Here is a 20,774-nt window from a genome sequence, read left to right on the forward strand (position 1 = left end):
CAAACATTAACGTTAATTAACCTTGATGCTCTCGTCCGTATATACCGACGGTCACTTCTAAGTACCGCACCCCTTCAGCTGCTCGAATTCAGTTTAGCTCGCTTGTTGTTAACGGAACACTGTTATTACCTCATCCTTAATGCCCTCCTAACTGAGTCGCATGCACGTGCGCGTTCCCCGTGCATTATGAAAATAACTTCGTAGGCGTAAAGAACTCCATTCGCCGCCGTACTCAATTAAAGACAGATAGCTGGTGGACGCAGGGACTAAGTTTGGGAACTATAGGCTGGGAATATAATATTCATCCCCCCTTTCTCAATACCACCACCACTCCGTTCTTGTTCCGTCGGTGGGATTTGCACTCGATCCGAGGATTCCGAACTCCGCGCGCGCAGCCATGGTGTTATGAAACGGAGAGTATATATAGAGACCCAAAAACTCTCCGGACAAATGAAACGTCCCGTGTTTACCCCCGCGGAACGATGCGCACGAACTGCCTTCCTTATACGGAACAAAACGGTTCCAAGTGGCGACACTGTGTGTCGGCTTTCGATAGCGCTGCCTCGTTTCTTCGTATACAGAAAACCTCCCATCGTGCTCCGTTATGCAGCTGCTTCTCATCTCTCTATGGCTCTGGGGCTCTGCGCGTTTAATTACCACCACCACCACCTTCCGAGAAAAGGCGCCCTATCGACGCAGCCCCCTCCCCCGTTTACACACGCGTACTTACCAAGACGACGTAATCCTCCCCCTGCTTATATTATAAGCGTTTTCAATCCCCTAGCTCCACGGTTTCGCGGCTGCCGACGAGCGAAAAGGCGCACAAAGCAACAAAGTCTCGCGCTCTTGTCGAACCTTTACAAACATCGCACGGCCGCCCAAACCCCCTACCTCGCCGTGCCCGGGTTTCCCGGTCAACGGGTCCCGGAGAGCTGACCGAACGAACCGTGTCCGCGTAGATACACCCGTACTATATGTATATGCAGTCGTTCCCGCTCGCTGATCTGCAGTTGCGTGCATAGTGTGGGCCGTTCGCACGAGTATGCGCGTATGCCCCCCCCCCCTTCCTCTTCGAACTTTGCTGAAATGCCCTTTTGAGGCCTCCTTCTTGACGGGATCATATAGAGACGCATCGCGTTGTTTTAGCAAATGTTCTGCAACGTTACATCATCTCGCGCGTAATCGGGGCGCATTGGTGACGATTTCGCCTTTTATTCCACGTTTACGTAAATTATTTAGTAGTCAACGTATTCTTCTTTAGTTTCCTTTCGAGATCTATAAAACGCGCGTCATGTCAGACGTTGCGTCATATGATATCATAGATGCTGCGTCGTATCATATATAATACGCTGCGTTATGATAAATGTACATGACTCCTGTTTTGCATGCAGTATCGCGAATCACTGTCGGACAGAGTTGGAGCAACTTGAAGAGTTCGAAACTATGAAAGTTGCTGTAATAATAATTAACGCGCCTTGTTCGCCACCGCACATTGTTCTTTCCCTCTTTCTCAAGTGGATCACTCTCGCGAACTCGTGAGTCTCTCTCGCTGCACGCAACTGACGCGGCTACAGCGCGCCCACTCGCAAGAGGAGAGCGCTATATCATAATCCGCGCAAATTGCTGGCGCGTTCTTCTTTCCAAACACACGAAAAGTATAAAGGAACACACCCTCGATCCACCGCCAGCACCACGCAGCCGAGGCAGACAGAGCCGTTCGACGGCTGCTGAGCCGTGGGCGAATCCCAGGCGCTCACCCGACGAGTGCGACGACTTTGAAGCAGTACACGTTCCAGTTTGGTAGCGTGACCCAGGGTTGCCTGCTGGGCGCCCGGAAAGTGCGCGAGATTCCGCGAGATCTCTTTTCTCTCGACGGCGATAAAACCGGACGCGACGTCTCTAGCTGCGTGTCGCTGATTTAGCGGAGGTACGCGGCGACGTTACCAGCGTTAGCGCACAGCGCGCATTCAGTTGGCGCTAACGCGCCTCCTCCCACGGATGAACACTCCCTCACTGCCATGCACCGAACGTTCGTTCTCTCAAACGTTCTGCTCCAAGTATCCCCTCCGTTGTTCTTTGTATACGCCGCGCTTTGGACGGCTGTCTGTACGGCCAGGAAGGAGTGTGGTGGTCGAGGTGGCGGAGGTGAACACTGCCGATTCGCCGACAATTTTCAAAAGTTTCGGCTTCGCGAAGGCGACCGGTATGCGGGCCAGAGAGAGGAAGGGAGAACTAATGCTTATTAATGGTTCGGAAGAGAAATCTCGGTCGTCTTTACGCTCCTCTAACCGCGTCCCTAAGCCTCGTTCGCAAAACTGGGGTGCTGCGTATAGTTCCGGTTCGGCGCGCCTTCGCCGTACGATGTCGCGCTTGTTGTTTAGCTACACGGGAAAACGAGGAGCCGTCGATTGGGGAAGTCGTGCACTGTGAGAACTGCAGGAAGCAAAAAAGAAAGAAAAATGAACGTTTCGGGAACCTTTCGGAAGGAAGAGGGCTTTTGAGGCGGCTCAAAGCTGCGAGCATATGAGGGGGTGGGGTTTAATGGTTTGCACACACGACTCCGACTTGCGAGCTGCAATTGTATATATAGCGTGAAGGCATGCGAATTGCAAAGGCGACGGTGATTCGAGAGTCCAACTGTATGCTGCAGCTGCCGTAATTTGGACGCAGCGTTGCGTTTGTGATGCTGTTGTTTTAAGGCGCGCTGGATTGCGCTTAGGAAACATTAAAACTTTTATTTTTTGCAACATTTCGAGAAGAGCGAGTGCCTCCAGTACATATCTATAGTATAAAATCTCGATGTTGGCGCCAGGCCATGCATGAAGGTCTTGCTCCAGTCTTCGCGATTTTTCGCAGCTGGTGGCGGCGCCACGCAGTCCTTTCTTGAAACAACGCAGCGATGACTGACGTATGCCGTGCTTGGTTTGCAGCTTTCTGAAAGGCATGTACGCACAGGCTGCAGAAAGGACCCGACTCTGTGTAATAAATGTGTCTTTGGAAGTATACGCTAAATGGGCTCCTTCGCCCGCATTATAAGGTATACTGCGCAATTGTGCTTCAGGGCGGAGAAATGTTTCGCGCGATAATCTGCAACACGTCATAGACGGTTGTGTACTGCGTCTCGGAGAAGCAAAATGCCGCGCAAAAGTCGGGTAGTTTAACGCTGAGTCATCGTTATCGTATAGCTCTAAGCCATCATAAGAATTGTTTAAAACGACACTATGGTGTATCTTTACCGTTCAAAAGGGTAAAGAGATGTGGCTTCCACCGCGGTGAGAAAGGGTGGGATTTCAAAGACACGAAGATCGCGAATAAGTGTTTAGGCAACGCCACAATAGCTCACGCGACCTTTTGCTTCCCGCTGTTAGGTGATTGCAAAGCTCGTTTTCTCGCTGAACGCTGCTACACCCTTTTGTTCGCGACTCATGGTACGGAAGTGTGACGCTTTCGGGAAGTTTGAGGGTAACCGCTCTACAAAAAGAGTTTCTTCGCTGCTTGGGGAGATCAAGGCGCCGATTTCACTCCTATACGTATACGCCGAGGTTGCGATGTTGTGACTACAAACAGCATGCAGCCGACCGCTAGCTCCCGTGCTCGAAAAAGCTGAACACATCTGTCGTGTCAAAGTCGCATAAAGCAAGTTGCAGTCTCTACCCCCCCCCCCCCCCCTCGTACGTCAAAGAGAAAAGCCCCCTCACCGCTCTGTAAGCGCACGGACTTCTTTTTCCCGGAATCCAGCGGCACGCAGCGAAAATTTCGGGCGACCCTCACAAAAGCTGTCGCGCATAGTTAAAGTCGACGCGTTGGCTGATTTGTTTCGACGCTCGCTGCGCGCATTACTCAGCGGTCCATATCTCGAGACGAACCGTCGAGCTGGAGCAAAGAAACTTTGCGACGACGTTCTCGTTGCCTTTGTTCCACCGAGCGAGGAGCGCTCCGTGAATTCCGGCAGAATTTAGAGCGCTTAAATGATGCCTGTCGCGGAGCATGCGTTCAGCGCTCAGACGACGACGATAAGGCGCTCGGAACGCCCCCATGTCCCGGCGTTAGCGCAATCGCATTTCCGCGAGACCGGGAACTACGGCTGCAGAAGATCTCAGACGTCGCTGCAAACTTCCCTCGCTTTGGCTTCTGTTTAGGAATTCGCTGTATATACCCACCGCGTGGCGTCGCTTCAGTCGGGAGACGTGGAGAGTCGCTTTTTCTTAAACCCTGCCCTTGTTTGCTCTCAAATGTCACGCAATTAGATGACAGCACTGAACTGTTACACCTGTCCAAATATTACGGACTCTGACGTTTGATTCTTACTCTGTTTTTCCGTAATAGCAAATCGCATCGCGACGCCGCCATCTTTGACGCACGATCAGATAAGGCGGAACACACCAAGCTGCTCCTGGTATCTTTTGGAACGCAGGTCTTCCATGTGAGCTGCAGACAAAGTTCACTGACTGCCTGTTGTTACTTCAAAACGTGGATTGCGTTTAGCCTACTGCGGCGCCAAGTCGCTGGATGAATATATTTTGGGTTGTGATTCTCAAGAAATGCCTCGTAAACTTTTTGCCTCTCTCGTGTTTTCTCTTTTTCTTTTTACTCCCTTTTCTTCTGGCCCAGACAAATTTCGTTCTCAGCAGAGACCGTACAGGAATGACGTGTTCGGAAGAGTTCTCCTAAAGTTGGTATAGTCACTGTTTTCAATGACGCCGAGCAACTTCTAATAAAACTACGCTTGTCCACTCTACATACCATGCTTTATGCGGACTGAAGCTAGTTCCGCACTCGTCGAGACAAGAAAACACGCATCCCCGCATCGGAGGGACGCGCATACAACATAAGTTGACCTACGCAGACAGTCGTCTATATGCATGCTGTTTAACACCGCTGCTGCTCACCTTACTGAATATTCATCGAATCGCGAGCGAGCCAGGTTATTTTCCAGGAAACGTGTCCACGTGCACCGACTCTTTGACCGCACTCGCGCTCGCCGCGCCCTCTTGCATTTGTGCGCCGTACTTCTCTCTAGCGCTGGCAAGAACACAAGCCGTCCGTCCGTTTTCAGGGAGAGCACTGTCCAGCCGCATCGAGTGCAAGAGAAAGGAAGTTTCGAGAGGCGGCTCTTATTATGAGGACAACTGCGAGAACGAGTTCATGTTTAGGGACAACAACGCGGGCTTATAGGAAGTGCAAGGACAGATGGAGAGTGAAGCGGAAGCGAGACTTTCCGAATGTCCCGGTTGGTCGGCAGAACGACCGACCCTTTACACAACCTGACAGTCAGGCAGTTTTCTTCCTTGTTTTCTGTTAGTGCTTCGACTCTCCATATGGGGAGCGACGACATAATTAGGGAGAAGCCGCGGCGAACTGACCAGACCCTCCACCCACCCTCACCTCGTCCGGTTGAGGGCTTGAACCGCAAGAACATATTCGCTTCGTTTGTCAGGGGGGGGGGGGGGGGGGGGCTATGTCAGCTGCTTTGCCGTCCGTGTCCCGCGTTTTCCATAAGTGGCGCCCCCTCTAGGGGCTTCCGCCGCAAAAACGCAATCTGCATAGACGTTCTATTCATGGGCGCTGCCCTTCATCTTCTCAAGCCGGCGTTTTTTCTGCGCCGCAGTCGCGGTTGGTGGCGAAATAACCGGGTTTATGCATTCGAGTAAGCAAGCACGCCGAGAGGAGATGCACGCTGAGGGTGAAAACAAGCACGCTAGACCCGTAACACGACGACAGCGCCGCAGAAAAAAACACAGGGGGATGGCATAGGCGGGAAAAAGGAGTTAGGGAGCAGGTATAGAGTGGGGACGCCTATAGCCGACAGACAAGGAACGGGGAAGCTGCTGCAAAGGACATGTTGTCGACACGTCGTTCTCTTGTCCACCGCGTGCGAGCGAATGCAAATTCGTGGCCTGTCTTGCCACGCGCGCGTTAGCCCCAACAATAACCAGGCTTGGTTCTTCCTTTGATGCTTCTGCATGCATGACGTTACTGACCAGAGGGGCGCGTGCGCGCTCTTCCTCTGCGTACCGGCGACAATGAAGTTTTGTGCGACGGACTACATAAACAAAAAAAAACAAAAATACAGAGAACCTTTAACCGAGTTACGGACTAGCGAGGTCCTGTAATTTTTCGGACCTTATTAGCCGCCGTCCACGCGGGGAGATCCCAGAAGGGTCGCGCTTACGTTTTGCGTTTCGTTTTTTCAGAACGCGTCGCTTGGTGGTGGTGGCGTTAGACGACTTCCGAAAGTGACTTAGCGTATACTTCGTAGCCTTTCGTTGAACTAGGATAGAAATGTGGCAAGAGTTGCAAGGGCGTATAAGTGGCACGGGGAAAGGGGCGGAGGCGGGGGGGGGGGGGGTTGTTTAAAGGCGATATCGATTGGCGGGGTGTTGGCCTAACGGTCCATAATGTTATTAGCTTCCGTTGGGGTGTAAAGCTGCTTGGTTGCGCCGCTACGTTGCGGTCACCCTGCTCTCCTTTTTTGTGTGCAACTTCACCGTCGTCACAGCACTTCGCGTTGACTACGTTGTCCCTGCAGGGCTAGAAAAAAAAAAAAATGTCGGGGCTGGAAGATTGTAAGCTGCGTTTGGTGGCTTAAAGGCCTGTAGAGTATAGAAGCATCGATCGGGTGCTACCTTTTGTATAAAGTGCGCGTTCTCGGCATGCAATCAGCTGGTTGCAGCACAGCGTGGTTAAAGTTGCTTTGACATCGTGCTCGGCTTGTAGTGCGTACTTCGACTAACCAAAAAGCCCTTCGCTCAGAGCACGTATGTACAGACCCTTGAGTGACGCAGTGCTATAACCCTAGGGTAAGCTTGTCTGCACGGCACACACCTACGTTCGCCATAACAATATCTGTGATGAGGCTGTTTAGACGATAACATCATATTTGAGTGTGCGAACACCTGCGTCGCTTTGACACCGGTTACAATAAAAAAACTATCATGTATCTATGACGTCAGCGGGAATGGTTCAATTAATTAGCAATTAATTATGCAGTGGGAGTGGGCGCGAACTATACACTTATGTTCGCATACCTAGCTCGCATATACGTTACGGAAGAAGGCGAATTGTTCGAGGGGCTCGTTTCTTTGTTAGACGCAACCAGTGAATCCAACAGACAGTTAAGCCAAGGCAAGCATAGGTGAGATTATTTGTTGTTTTAACTGTAGTGTAATGATTAAGAATTAACTTGAAAGGAATTCAAATGGACGAAAAAGCATGCTTTCCTTCTGTGGGATCTGAACCCACAACAACCTTCGAATTCGAAGGTGGATCCCACCGATGAAAAGGGTTCCTTTTCGTCCACTTTAATTCCTTTCAATATAGGTTTCAATAATTACGCTACAGTTAAAAATAACAAATGATATCCCCTATGCACGCTTTCATTGACTTAATTGTATAATTGTATGTTGTTTCATTGGTTATGGCTCGTATGCAACACGCACAAGGAAGCGAACGAGTCTCGGGAAATAACGTTAATGAACCAAGCTACGACGAGACTGTCCTTCCGTGCACTTGCATGCGTGACTTATGCGCGCGCCATCTTTCTGTGGGCAACGTTCAAACAAAGGGGCCCCGTAATTTACGACACTTCCCTCTCACCGCTAAAGAAAGAAAGCAGTTTCACCGTTAAGCCGCTCATTGCAATGCGTGCACGTTTGCTCTTGCTTTTTCTCACAACGGCAGGACTCGATTCTTCCTCTGTTTCATTTCAGAAATCGATCTCTCCTTTGTTCTTGAATACCACTCGTGGCTTGTGGGCCATTGCGAGGGTTTAAAAAACGCCGCCATGAGCTTCTTCCTATTTCGTTGTTTGCTATATACTCGACTTCAAGACGCGTTTGTATGCACGGCCCTCTTATTTGCTCCCGTTCAATTACTTAAGAAAATTTATAGGCGTCGCGGGCACCTTTATTTCGTTCTCTTTTCTCGGTGCAATTCGTGCAGCCGCAAGCGTTTCCTGGCCGATTGATGGTGAAGCCGTTATTCGTATGGCTCTTCGTTTACATATGGTCTTTATGTAACGAATGTCTTCTTTATTTTCGTCTCGATAAAGCGAAGTGTCTAGTTTTGCTCTGTTTCGATGTAAAAAATACATAATCTTCTTTTTGTTTCGTTACAGTGAATCCATTCTTATACTTTCATTTCGATGTATACATAGAAAAAGTAATAAGCAAACGCATTCGCTATAGCGAATGCGTTTGCTTGTTACTATTTTGTATGAATATAGTGAATGCCTTCGTTTCACCATGCCTTCGATGTATAGCGGGTTTCTTTGTAGCGCGAACGAAAACGTGATGTAATCGAGAACTCAAATTAAGGCTGCACTACGTGGTCATGCGGAATTCAAGGTGATGCAGAAATATTTGCCATGCACTGGGAAACAACAACAAAAAAAAAAGAGTTTTGAACTTATGAATATGAGGCACGTCTTGACGGGAAGACGAAACAAACAAAACCAAAGTGCGCAGTTAGTGTTGCGCAGGAGGAGTGCAAGTTGCTGGCCAAAGCTCGCGAAAAACCAAAGAACAGCAGTACACAGCGTTCTTTGCGGAAAGCCTTTCGCAAACGTGTACGCCTTTCGCGAGCTGACTGACACATCAGCCATTGTCTTGGGCCTGGCCGCCGAGAGATGTGACCCTTGTCTCCGGGCACATTGGCGATAAGGAGAGCGCTGATTTCTCATTTGCTACCCGTGCGCTAATTGTCTCGAACCGCCTCCTCGTTTCTTCCGTTCTTCGTTCATTTGCTTTTTCCTTTTTTTTTTTGTCTCCCTTCGACTCGTACGCGCTGCCTGTTGCCATGCGCAGAGCCTGTATCTATCGCTCGGCCAACCTCGCTCCCCTTGTTACCTTGGCTCCGGGCCTGGACGACATGTAATCTGTTCGAACGTCCAAGGCACGCGCATACGGACATCAAATTGGCCATCAGTACGGATGACGTGTGCGCCACAAGGATGTTGATTTACTTTAGAAAAACATATTGAATATAGACAATCCATATAGCTTAAACGCAGGGTTTTATCTTCTTGTGAAATCATCCTACCTATATTTCTGCAGAACTTCTATAAGAATGGACGCTTTGCAGATTGGCCGTAGAACGGATGCAGACCGCTTTGTCTTCAGTTAAAAATTCATCTTTCTGGCCATACGTCTACAGACCGTGTGTACAATTACGATGACGACGATGACAAAAAGATAGCCCAAAAGACCACTTCCTATTGGTTGTTTTCGTCCATGCGTTAAATTCCGAACGAGCCTTTCACACGCAGAAAGTCCATATGAACATATATAGTCGACCAAGAAGTGTGGAGCTTAAAGGCATGCCTTTAAGCCTTAAGCGTAATGCCTGAAGTGTTGGTTCTTAATTGTGGGACTTACAGGCGACCTCAGTGGACGTCTACATGTAGACGGGTCCGTCTCAAGGAGGACACTTGCAGTCTCTGCTTGCCGGCAGACTACAGCTTGCGGTTTTCCAAAACATCAAATCTAAGTCCCCAGGATAAACTTGGTTCAACCAACCGAAAGCTTCGTTGATCGAACAGGAACAGGAACAACACTCAGAATGACGTGACCGATGTGGCCTCCAGTTTAGTGGGACGAAGTCGGGAATGTTCAAGCTGCTGCGATGATTTGCAGATACCGTATGGTTAATGGATTGCGGAGTTTTCCCGCAAGGGCTTCTCGCATAGTGCACGCATTTGCGATTGAAGTAACGTAAATATCAATCAATCAATCAATCAATCAATCAATCAATCAATCAATCAATCAATCAATCAATCAATCAATCAATCAATCAATCAATCAATCAATCAATCAATCAACCTCGTTCTTAGAGAAGGAGGCAATATCATCTCTTGTAATACGGGGAGTATGCACTCGCGTGTGGCATGCCTGAGGATCCGTGCGTATCTTCGCGCAAAAAAAAAACAAAACAAAACAAAAGAACGAACGTATCAAAAACCTTATCCGGTCTCCAAACATGCTGTGTTCCCTTTCACGCCCCACGGGCTCTCAACCGCAGCCTGTTCAACATTCCCCCGAATTGCAGAGATAGAGTCGGCGTGTGCTACCGGGCGTGTGGTGCGCAAATAGACAAATATCTGTCACTGATGTCGTACATCCCATGCGCAATCGCGGTTGCATCGTGTTGCCCGCAGTTGCAAACATAAAAAGAGTTTTTTTTTGTTGTTTTGCGGATGTAGAGATAGAACAAGAGAGACAAAGGTAGAGAACAGCAAAAACGATTTATGTTCCTGCTACACCCGAGTGAAAGTGAGGACAAAAGGTTCGTTCAGTTCTATCGCTCAATCGGGAGCGATAGGATAGAATGATCTGGTACGATGTGAAGTTATCAGATGAAAGGTAAATATTCTGACGGCATTGCCTGTCTGATTGAAGCAACGAAAAATCCTTGAAACACGGGGTGTCGCTGGAGCCGACGTTTCGACAAGCGGACTTTTCTTCAAGGCTGCAATTGCCTTGCATGTGCATGCATGGGCATGTCTCGCACCCATTTGTACTCCACCGAAATGCCGAAATGCTACCACCGCGGCCGGGATCGAACCCGCGCGTGTCTTGTCAGCTGCCGAGCGCCGTAACCACTGACCACTGTGGCGGCTTAACTAGGATTCTGTTAGGTTCGATATGGTTAAGAGTAAATCAGGAAGGTTTGATGGGCGTGCTGAAAGAGCACGGGTGATTATTGGGGGCGCTGCGGTGCAGGGGTCGGTTTTGACCACCCGAGGAGATACTGCATATAATGTATACATCCATACATAGTACTGTACGCAAGCTTTTTTCCGTATTGCGTATTCCGCTGGTAATCGAAACGGCGTAGTGTCGCTGAGCCATACACTGCCCCGTACCCGTCGCCCACGCGGTTGCTTCCGCATGTGGTCTGACGCAGCAGCAGCAGCGCGCGTGCGCGAGTTCTTATCGGGGGCGACCACTGCCTTGAGGGGTACGAAGAAAAAACAATGGATGGGGCTGCACAATGGGAAGACAGGGCTTGTGCTGCGCAAGCATCGCGCGTGGGAGGCGTTCGCCCTTCCGTCCGTCAGCAGCGGAGGACTAAGAGATAAGGAAAACGTCGTCCTGGTCTTTCTTTTAGATTGACTGGTGGGCCTCCCCAACACAGTGAACGCACGCAGCACATAACACTGGAGTTAAATGTCATAAGTTGCGGGCAGGTACACAGCGTCGACGCTGACAAAACTCAGACTGAAAGAAAGAACGAGAGAGACGGAGAGAAGCGTGAGCCAGTACGTCCATATTTATTCATGTTCATGCTACGCTGATTAAATGCTATTACACACTGTGTAACCGAGCCAGCGGCGCTTGCTGACACTGCCAGGAATCACACGCACAGAAATAACCAACGAAGTGGATTGGGAAGCGCCTTCCGTCGTAGCTGGAGTGATAGAGCATCGGACGTGTAATTCGAAGGTCGTGGGTTCAGATCCCACCGACGGAAAGGGTGATTTTTCGTCCATTTTATTTCTTTCCAATTTAGGTCACAATTAGTGCTTTACAGTTAAAGACAACAGTTAAAGTCCCATATGCTTTCTCTGGTCTAATTCTCTGCTCGATTCATTTGGATGTGTCTAACATATAAACGAGCCCCTCGGAAAAATATTCCCCTTTCGTTCACTACGCTCTTTGCTATTTCATAAAATTTACAATCTTCATTTATGTTTTCTTTTGCATATTTGTCTTTTCCTCATTTACAATTATCGTTAGTATTTCTTGAATAATAACACCCGGTTCGTGGATACACCCTATGGTACATGCCACTGAAAAAGAAAAAAAGGAAAGAAATCATCATCGTCGTCATTGCGAGAATCGCACGCAGACCCGTGGAGCTCACACGAAAGCACAGGACGAAAGTGTGAGAAACAACCACACCAAGACCGTGTACTTATCGCGTGTTTTTCTCTTTATGCAAATTATCATCCATATTTCTTCTTCAGAATATAGCTTGAACCACCTATTCCATCAAGCACGCGCAAAAAAAAAAGATAAAGTAAGAAGACAGGCAAATGGCCACGAGAACACGCGCATTTCACAATTTCGTTCGCTCTTGCCTTTCGTTTCTTCTTCAGCGGCTTGACCGCATCTTTTATCAAGAACCACACACACGTAGCGCATCCTCATACATTTCACACTTACAAAAACACACAAGAAGGCACGCATTCACAAATACGCACACGCGCGTTTCATATCTCCCTTCGTCTTATACGCGTTATGCAAGCTGTTCGGACTTCAAGCCACTCGGTGCAACCGCGGTTGTAAAACAAGGAACGTATAATCTCCGGAACGCTCTAACGGTAAGACGGAGCTGCAGGCCGGGCGGTTTCGTGGAGAATTAAATTCGCGTCCGCCGTTACAAAAAAAAAAAAACAGGAATAAAAGGAAGTTGGGGAGAAGCCGCATCTGTGGGTGCGCGTTGTCTTGTGCATACCACCGAGAGGTGCAGCTCTTAACGACGCGCACGCGCACACCGTCGTATACCTGTCTTCGCGTTCTCTTATCTTCCCTAGGGATGCTTCCTTTTTTAGGAGAGATGGGGAAGAAAAAGGGGAGTGAACCCGCGGCTCCTTCCCCACGACGACTTCGACTCAACTCCCCGCAGTCGCCGCAGCGGCAGAACTTAATGGTCCGCGAAATATTACGTATCGCCTTCAAAAACGTTTCCTTCTTACATCCTTTCTCGCTTTCTTTCCTCAACTAGCTTTATCTCTCGGCTTTTTTTTTTCCAACCTCAACCTCTCGCTTTATCACCGTACAAATAAAAAAAAAACGGAAGAAGAAGCAGAATTTCTCGCTCGGGAGGGGCTCAGGGGGATCGCTAAGGAAATAGGGAAGGACATTCCCGAATTTTCTTTCTTTCTTTTCCTGTTTTTCCTCTTTTTCTTCGCGTTTATTGCGCGGAAAACCGAGAAGCGATGCTTCCGTGCATACGCAAACGCGATGACAGAAAAAAAAAATAAAAAATAAAAGAGTTACGTGGATATGAGGTGGGTTGTCTGCTGCAAGAGGTAATGAATATCGCTGACTCTTTACTCGACCTGCAGCTGACTCCGTTTGTAATATACTTTTTTTGTTATTCACGCTACTCAGAAGACCACGAGCGCTCGCTGCAGCGCACTTAGCAGATAAGAACGTTAGCCACCGGAGAAAGGTCATCTTTTTCTTTCTTTCTCTCTCTTTTTGTTGTCCTTTCGTGAGGACAGTGTCCCTTTAAAGCCACTTCGGAGCATTACTTCTCTGCCTAGCTGCACCCCCTCCCCCTTTCCTTTTAACGGAGAGCCAGCGTTCCACCCCTGGTTCCAGCTAAGGGCCCACAACTTGGCTTTTTCTCCTCTCTTGTTAGGCTCTTCTTCTGCCTCTGATTGCTTTTCTTCTTACTTTTTACCTTTTCTTCATCGCTCCTAACACTGAGGCAGCATGCATGAGCAAAAAAACGCCTAAGGTACTCTTTGCTCCTTCCTTTTAATCTTTACTCTTTACTCCGTACGCTTCTTTAAATAATCATCGCCTCGCGGTCTGAGACTCCTCCTTTACACTCTTGAATACTCCCTCACCTCCCTTATACTACCTATACTACCTTCCCTCGCCTTCCCCTGCAATGCGCGGGAGCTCCGCGTTTAGCCTTACCTTGTTACCTCATAAAAATAACACGGGCGCTTGCGCCCTCCGTTTTGCTTCGTTTTTTCCCCGCACTAGCTGGGCACGTTGTTACGCCGTACTTGTTCTTATAAGCATACGTATAATATGCTTGACGTACGTAGCGCAGCAAAGCTCGGTGCTTCGCTTTTCTTCACATTAACGCTGCTCCCTAATCACGCGGTGGTTTTTAAGGCGCTGGCACAGACCAGTGCTCCTTCGTCACTCCCTAAAGACTCTCCCTCCCTTCTGCCCCTGGGAACGAAAGGCATTGGGGAGTGGAAAGGGAGTAAAAGGTTACACTCCGCGTCTTGGGCGGTCGGGAAGATAATGCGCGTTCAATTAGGGGCGTGTTCTTTCCGGCGACGTCTGGGGTACCGCCGCTGTTGTACTTATGAGTGGCGTGTCCTGCGCGTCCCTAATTCTCTCGTCGTCGTCCTCCATTAATCCGCTCGTTGGTGGTAATCTCGTTAATCCTGTCCCGGAACACGGGCAATGAGCATATTACTTTAGTGCGCTACACGATATGAGATGGCCTCGTTCTTCGTTTCGCGAACTTGTGTGTGCATACGCTGCTGTCCCGCTTACGCCAACATCACTGAGGTTCCTTAGTGTGACTTTTGTTATTGCCCTCGGAGGCAGTACGCCGTTCTGAGGTTAACTCAGCAACAGTGGCGTTGGTCGTGGGTTCGATTTCTCTACAGATGCAATGTGTGCTTTTTGGTAACGCATCTTGAATGAGCTTCCCATAGCGCGAGTCTGTCTTTTTTTGTTATTATTGAAATGATGAATAGGGGAGGTTGATGCCTTTATGACGGCACCGGCTGCTCCTTCTCGCTTAGGAAACGAAATGTGCTGCGCTAAAAAAATAAGAAAAGTAATAACCTGGCGACAAAATGCGTCATACAGTTGAACAAAAGATGTGCAAGCACTGTTTTCTTTCATCTTTTCATTCACGCTATGGAAAACCAAATCAGTTCCTCTGGATCTCCCGTGCTTACCGGCGTAGTGATAAACAATAACGCTTGTGTGTACGGATATTGAATGAGGTAAACCTAATCTGTATATTTCAGATTGTACATAATAAGAAGGGTTCCTGACTGCAGGGTAGACGACGAGTAGGGAATATCGTGACGATGATTATTATTACTACTGTTACTATCTCTTTAACAATGGTGGGCGGGGTATTACATAAGCGGGGACAGCGATGTCAAAATAATACTGAATTTCAAGGTTTCACTGAAATTAGAAGGAAAGAAAGGTATGGTTGGAATGAATAGCCTTCGATGTAAGTTCGAACGGTCACTTCACTTCAAACTGAAACGTTGCAGTGCAGTTGAACGTCAAATAGACACGCCAATGCAAGAATATTTCACACGGCAAACTGCAAAGTCGCAGCCTTTGTAGACGCTTTTGAGCATGATATGTTGGCGACATGCTGATATATCTTTCTTTTTTTCATTTGGTGCTAGTTTCATATGCACATCAGAAAAGGCGATATGGTACAAATGTAATCCCAGTACAGCCCGCGTCTCTCTATGGTATATGACGTCACCAATTAGAGTATATACTTGTTGATGACTTGTTGGCTTTCTTTCTCCAGTCTAAACAGTCTTTTCGTTCTTTTTCCTCAGGGAGTTCTACTACATCCAGATGGAGAAGTACGCCCGTCAGTCTGTCAGTGAAGGCATCAAGAACGTTGAGGAGTTGAAAGTGAGCGCTGACTCGGAACTCCTCAGGGTCCTCAACCTTCACTATAACAGGAACAACCACATCGAGGTACGTTCGCCTTTGTCAGACAGTCTACGTAGACTCCTATACTGGCATATCATTCTGTTTTGCCTTCTTGAATGCTGGACTGTACTGAAAATATTCTGTTTCCCTAGTCTCTTGGGTTCTCGCTCTATATAGACTGCATGCAGAGGAATGGGATCAACCAGCGTTGTCCTGTGTTTATGGACTTTCTCTTGTGTCCGTCTTCCCGCGCATTTTCAAGCAATGAAGCAATCAACCAGTGCGTTTACTGTGTTCTTATTATGTCCCCAACTGCTGAAAAACTTGCAAAATATAACTGTCGACAAAAATCTGAAGCTATCCTTCTGTCCACCTTAGAGTCTGCGATATCGTACTGTAACGTGACCAATAGTGGATGCCTTCTCATTTCTGGTACTTCACTTTCCCCTCCGACCTCAATTCTGCTTTGTTTTCCTTATCTCTTTATCCCATTACACATGCATATGGGAGGTTATATATGAGATGTTAAAGTAAACTCGAAACTAAGAGCTTGTTGGCGATTTCATGATAACACGAGTACGGCCACCAGACTTGTTACAGTAAGGCAATGCATGGCCGTTACGTCTCGTACAAGCGACAGCTGTGTTCTCCCCACGACGTGACTCCTTCGTCTCTTTGGTGTACTCGCATATGACTTTGGGAATCTGATCTTTCAACTCTTTCGTTGGCAGCTAACGCTCGAGTTGCGTCCTCACACGAACCATTGCTTCCGTGCCTTGACGCAGGTGCCCGAAAACTTCCGGTACGTGGTGGAGCAGACGCTGCGCGAGTTCTTCCGCGCCATCGTAGCCGGCAAGGACCAGGAGCAGTCGTGGAAGAAGGCCATCTACAAGGTTATCGCCCGGCTGGACGACAACGTGCCCGAGTACTTCAAGTCGCCCAACTTTCTCGAGCAGCTAGAGTGACGCCGGGCCCCGCCTCCAGCCCTGGACCTGCTGGCAGCCGCAGCCGCCATGAGACCGCAACCGCCGGCGCCATCTTGCTGGTGGCGCCTGGCCGCGCCGCCAGCGCCGCCTCTGCCCCCGACGGCGGCGGCGGCAGCGGCAGCCGCAGCAGCAGCGACGGCAGCAGCGTCCTGGGGCCGAGTCTGGTGCCTCTGAGCCGCAAATTGCAGGATGGCCATTCACTTCCACGAGAACGAAACCGCGGACCGCGGCGGAGGGAAACGGCGAAGACACCTCGCGAGGCGACGACTCCGACGCAACGCGAGAAAAGGCAGGAGTATCCCTCCGCGCGCGCATGCTCCGATGGGCCGCAGCGTTTACGATGAGGTAAAACAAAGAAAAAAAGCGCCCTCCACAGCTCCACCGCACGAGCAACTTCCTCCTTCGACGCACAGTTGAACGGACGATGCCTCTCCACAACACAACCTGTGACAAGGGACCTTAGCAGGCCTCTGCTCCAGCGCCTATCTCCTGGAGTACTTGGCTCATACCCACCCAACCAGGAGGTATAGTGTCCGGTCCTGGAGCTCGCGTATTCGCACAAAGCAACGCTGCCTAGAAGAAGACGTCTTCCCTTAGCACCAACCACAGCCGCTACCAAGGGCGAACAAGCCACCTTCTGCAGCAGGGGTGTCTTGCATCGCCGGATGACCAGTCCAGGACTGCTCCCAGTGGAGACGCCGTGCCACCGTATTGCCGAAGACGTCTTTCGATTGCGTCAGCGAGTGAGCTTTAACTAAAGCTTCTTTCGTCATGCATTGACGTTAGACGTGAGCTTCTGCAGACAACGTGAAGATCGCTGTGCTGTGGTTTTCATCTTCTTGCGGAGTATCTAGAAGAACTGTCCACGGAACTGTACATGCAAGCTCCGCCATCTCACTGGTGATCTTATACAGCAAAGGGAGGAAGGAAGTGCTTCGATCGCAGTCCCGGAAGTGACGTCACACGCACGCGAGCTGGCCGCGGGCTGGACAGAATGCTGTGCACGTGATATGACTCGGCAAATTCGCGAGCCTCGCTTCAACGAGTGATGACGTCAGGGGAAGAATCTTTGTTTCGCGCCTAGTCTAACCGGCATTCCAAAGGATCTCGCCGGCTGTTTCTCCGTTGTCCCTCAACAAAACAAAACAAAAACTGGATGACTTACGATCGACATTGCATGTGTGTGCGTGCGCACGTGACGTGACGTGGTACAGCACCTGACTGTGCTTGCGTTGCCGTCGCGTCACTCGAGCAGACGACAGGCAGACGGAGGACAGCATGCCGTTCTGGAACTGATGTACTGCTGCCGCAGCACATGCAATGATGAGTGTTTGGTCTCGGTGATTTCAAGAGGTAGGATCTGCAAAGCATATCTCATTGTGACTATACATATATATAGTGTTGACTAACGGTCGTAACCGTGCCCTTCCGAGAATCTTGTACATAGTGCATCATACTATATTATAGAGAGCGTGTGTAAAGGTATCGCAAAGCGACATTTTGCTTTTTTTTGTTTTCGCCCTCAGAGTGTAAGATGTTCGTATACAATGTCACACTGGATATGGTATATATAATATAAAGAAGCACTCCACCAAAGACTAGCATACACACACATACCTGCGATGTTTTTTTTTTCTTTTTCCTACTTATCTTTTCATGTCAGGGGAGAACTTTAGGTGCAAGCTCATTCCTGAGAAACAGCAAACAAAACTTAACCGGTATGCTGAAACGTGGTCGGGACGAAGTGGGTGTGGCACCAGTTTTTGCGCAGTCCTGTATACACACATCGCCATTTAAAACGCGATATTTTTTTTTTAATCTTTAAGTCAATGCAACAACGCGTAAACACGCGGCAGTCAAAACACTGCCAGCAGACCTTAGATTTCCTATCGTGATTTATATCTTATCTCTTACTTTCTTTTACACGATGCAGAGAGATCAAAACGCACATATACATAGACGCAATTCATCTTGCTGTACAAAACAACACTGTGGACAACACGTTTCGAAGTACGTGTGCCCGAATTTTTCGCTTTTTGTCTGTCTCTTTCCAAAATCTTTTGTAGAGAGTGGTGCATTTGTGTCGGTGTATTTGTGGTGTGTTCGAACGTTTGGGATCACGTGTGACTGTGACTGTTCTCTTTATCACACTTTTATTTTTTATTTTTTTGGTGGCGTGCCACTGTTCTGTCCCGGTTATGTGCCGTATACAGGCCCTCGATGTGCGTCCAGCTGTCTCAAGGATGCTGTAGGACGGCAGTTGTATTTTATCTCTCTCCTTCTCGCTTACTTCATTAGTATTTTTGATATATTACTCCTTCCTTTAGGATAGGATGAGTGCGTGAAGTCCTAGTCGGCAGGGCGCGCTAAGGACTGCGCGCTTGCAGCGCCCTCCGTAGGTGTGACCCGCTGTGTAATTTGTCTGTCGAGTCAACTTTACTTTTTCTTCCTCCTCATATTCCATCTCTTATCAGTCTTTCGGATTGGCTGTATTGGAATCCTCCCTACACGCATGTCTAGTCTGGTTGATTGGTTAATTAACGTCTAGTAGTAACTGTAACACAAAGATTCGTTTCCGGCCTTTGAAATGTAATGTACACGCCATAAACAGGAATCTACATATTGCTATCCGCAGTCATTGATCCTTAGTTACGCAGACTGCTGGACGGAAACGATAATTCAGATTTCCATTTGCTTGCCTCATGAGAAGTAGTCTCCAATTCCTCCGTATCGTAGAGACAGCTGCATTGGCATTGTACCTCAGCAGCGATTTCGTAAATTCGCACCATTTTCTTGTAGTCTTCTTTCCCTCACTTCCCAAAGGTGGTGATCGCAAAGCTCGTAATAATCTGGAGGGGACACTAAATGGAAGTGACTCAGAAACCAGGCTAAGCTGGCTTGTATACGCCCATATGCATTTCGGAGCTCTCATTTCACTTGTGACGTCCCAGAGAGCTGTTTCGTAAAATTGACGCTATAGTGTCACTACCGGTCAACTCCCAATTTTTTTTTAACTGTCCAGTTCGAGCTGTGTAACGTTGCATATTATTCCCAAGCGAGCTTGGAATGTACATTTTCATTTAGTGTCCCTTCAAGGTTAATTCGAGTGGTAGCAAGACGCACCATGATTACAGCTGTTAAACCAAAGACCTAAGCTATCTTCCTGTCTCATCGTGTTTGGCTCTACTATGTCCGTGGTCTATTGTCCCCGTTACCTTCACCGGATGAATGCTAGTCAGTGTGCGTTGTCACTTTTTTTTTCCCTTTATAAGTGTGTCCCCGTATGCTTATATACTGCAGCTTATGAGCATGTTTTTACTATTCTTATTGCTCTGGTTTGTTTGTCGCGATCTGCCGCAGCAAATACCACATCGCGTTCTATGTTTTTCAAGAAAAAAATACCGACTTGACCGCCCGTATGTGTCAATGCGTACGCGCTGCTCGCTGGCGACCGCAGTGGTCACGTAACAGCACGGAGGACATATTGTTGGTCCGGTTTCGCAGCTTCCCGTCTCTGCTTTCGCTATAGGAGCTGATTTCAGAGATTAGATAACGCCCATGGTGCAGCTACACACAGATATCGCCTCGGTGCAGCTAAACATAATTTCAGTCGCGGCTCAGTCAGAACAGGTCTCGTGTCCCAGTGCGGCTAACTTTTGTGAAAAGATGGACCAACTTATCCTGTTTATGCGGCCCAGTCATATCGTCTTAACTTGATTACCGAAACTAACTCCTTGTGTTACCAGTCCTCGTTGCCTGTGTTAAATGTTTCGACGAATAGCAACGCATCAGTGAGACCTTGCCAGCGATACTAGTGGACGTGTCTTGTCGCGGGTGTACGGTCTTGTCACTAGTCATTTAGAGGAAGGAACGAGCTATGACGCCAACTCTGCGAAGAGTGCCGAGATGACCCACTTCTCGAAGACAAAGAATTTACAATGAATACACTTTCTTGCGCGGCCCGAAGACGATCACCGAAAAAAAAAGAATTTATATATAACAGCGAACGTCCAAATTACTGAATACGAATGGGGGACAGTTACAGCCAGCTCGTTTGTGTAGCCGGCAGTTATCGCTGGCAACAGTTTCGTACCGAAATTACTAATGGGCAATCTGGCGGCTAGTGTCTGCACATGGAAGCTGTTAGTTATGGCAGTTCAGCTGCAGCTTGGGAGTCACGAAGTTCACTGTGAAAATGGTGGCACAATTTGCCTACAAAATTTCCTTGCGTCATTGCAAATTGATCGTTTCCAACAACTTTTGAGCCGTGAACAAGACAGTTCGCGACGAACACATGCGCATCGAAGGGTACGTTTAGAAAATTAACTATACGAGTGCTCGGAAATCTAAGAAAAAACGTGCACTAAATACATAGGCAAGAACATTTGAAGTT

At 48.5% G+C, this 20,774-nt stretch overlaps 2 protein-coding genes across 2 annotated transcripts in view; both read left to right on the top strand.

Annotated features, from left to right (window-relative positions):
- LOC119374456 (homeobox protein prospero) overlaps positions 1 to 19,352 on the top strand; it is a 40,821-nt gene extending 21,469 nt beyond the window's left edge. Inside the window, exons 3-4 of the mRNA XM_037644557.2 lie at positions 15,296 to 15,440; positions 16,181 to 19,352. Of these exons, the coding sequence (XP_037500485.1) occupies positions 15,296 to 15,440; positions 16,181 to 16,360 (325 nt within the window). The 3' untranslated portion in view covers positions 16,361 to 19,352. The remainder of the gene's footprint in view (positions 1 to 15,295; positions 15,441 to 16,180) is intronic.
- LOC119374951 (adenosine 3'-phospho 5'-phosphosulfate transporter 1) overlaps positions 16,409 to 20,774 on the top strand; it is a 43,891-nt gene continuing 39,525 nt past the window's right edge. The window contains exon 1 of the mRNA XM_037645147.2: positions 16,409 to 16,540. Within this exon, the coding sequence (XP_037501075.1) occupies positions 16,409 to 16,540 (132 nt within the window). The remainder of the gene's footprint in view (positions 16,541 to 20,774) is intronic.

Source organism: Rhipicephalus sanguineus, chromosome 11 (assembly GCF_013339695.2).
Source record: "Rhipicephalus sanguineus isolate Rsan-2018 chromosome 11, BIME_Rsan_1.4, whole genome shotgun sequence".
In the NCBI taxonomy this organism is placed as follows: Eukaryota; Metazoa; Arthropoda; class Arachnida; order Ixodida; family Ixodidae; genus Rhipicephalus; species Rhipicephalus sanguineus.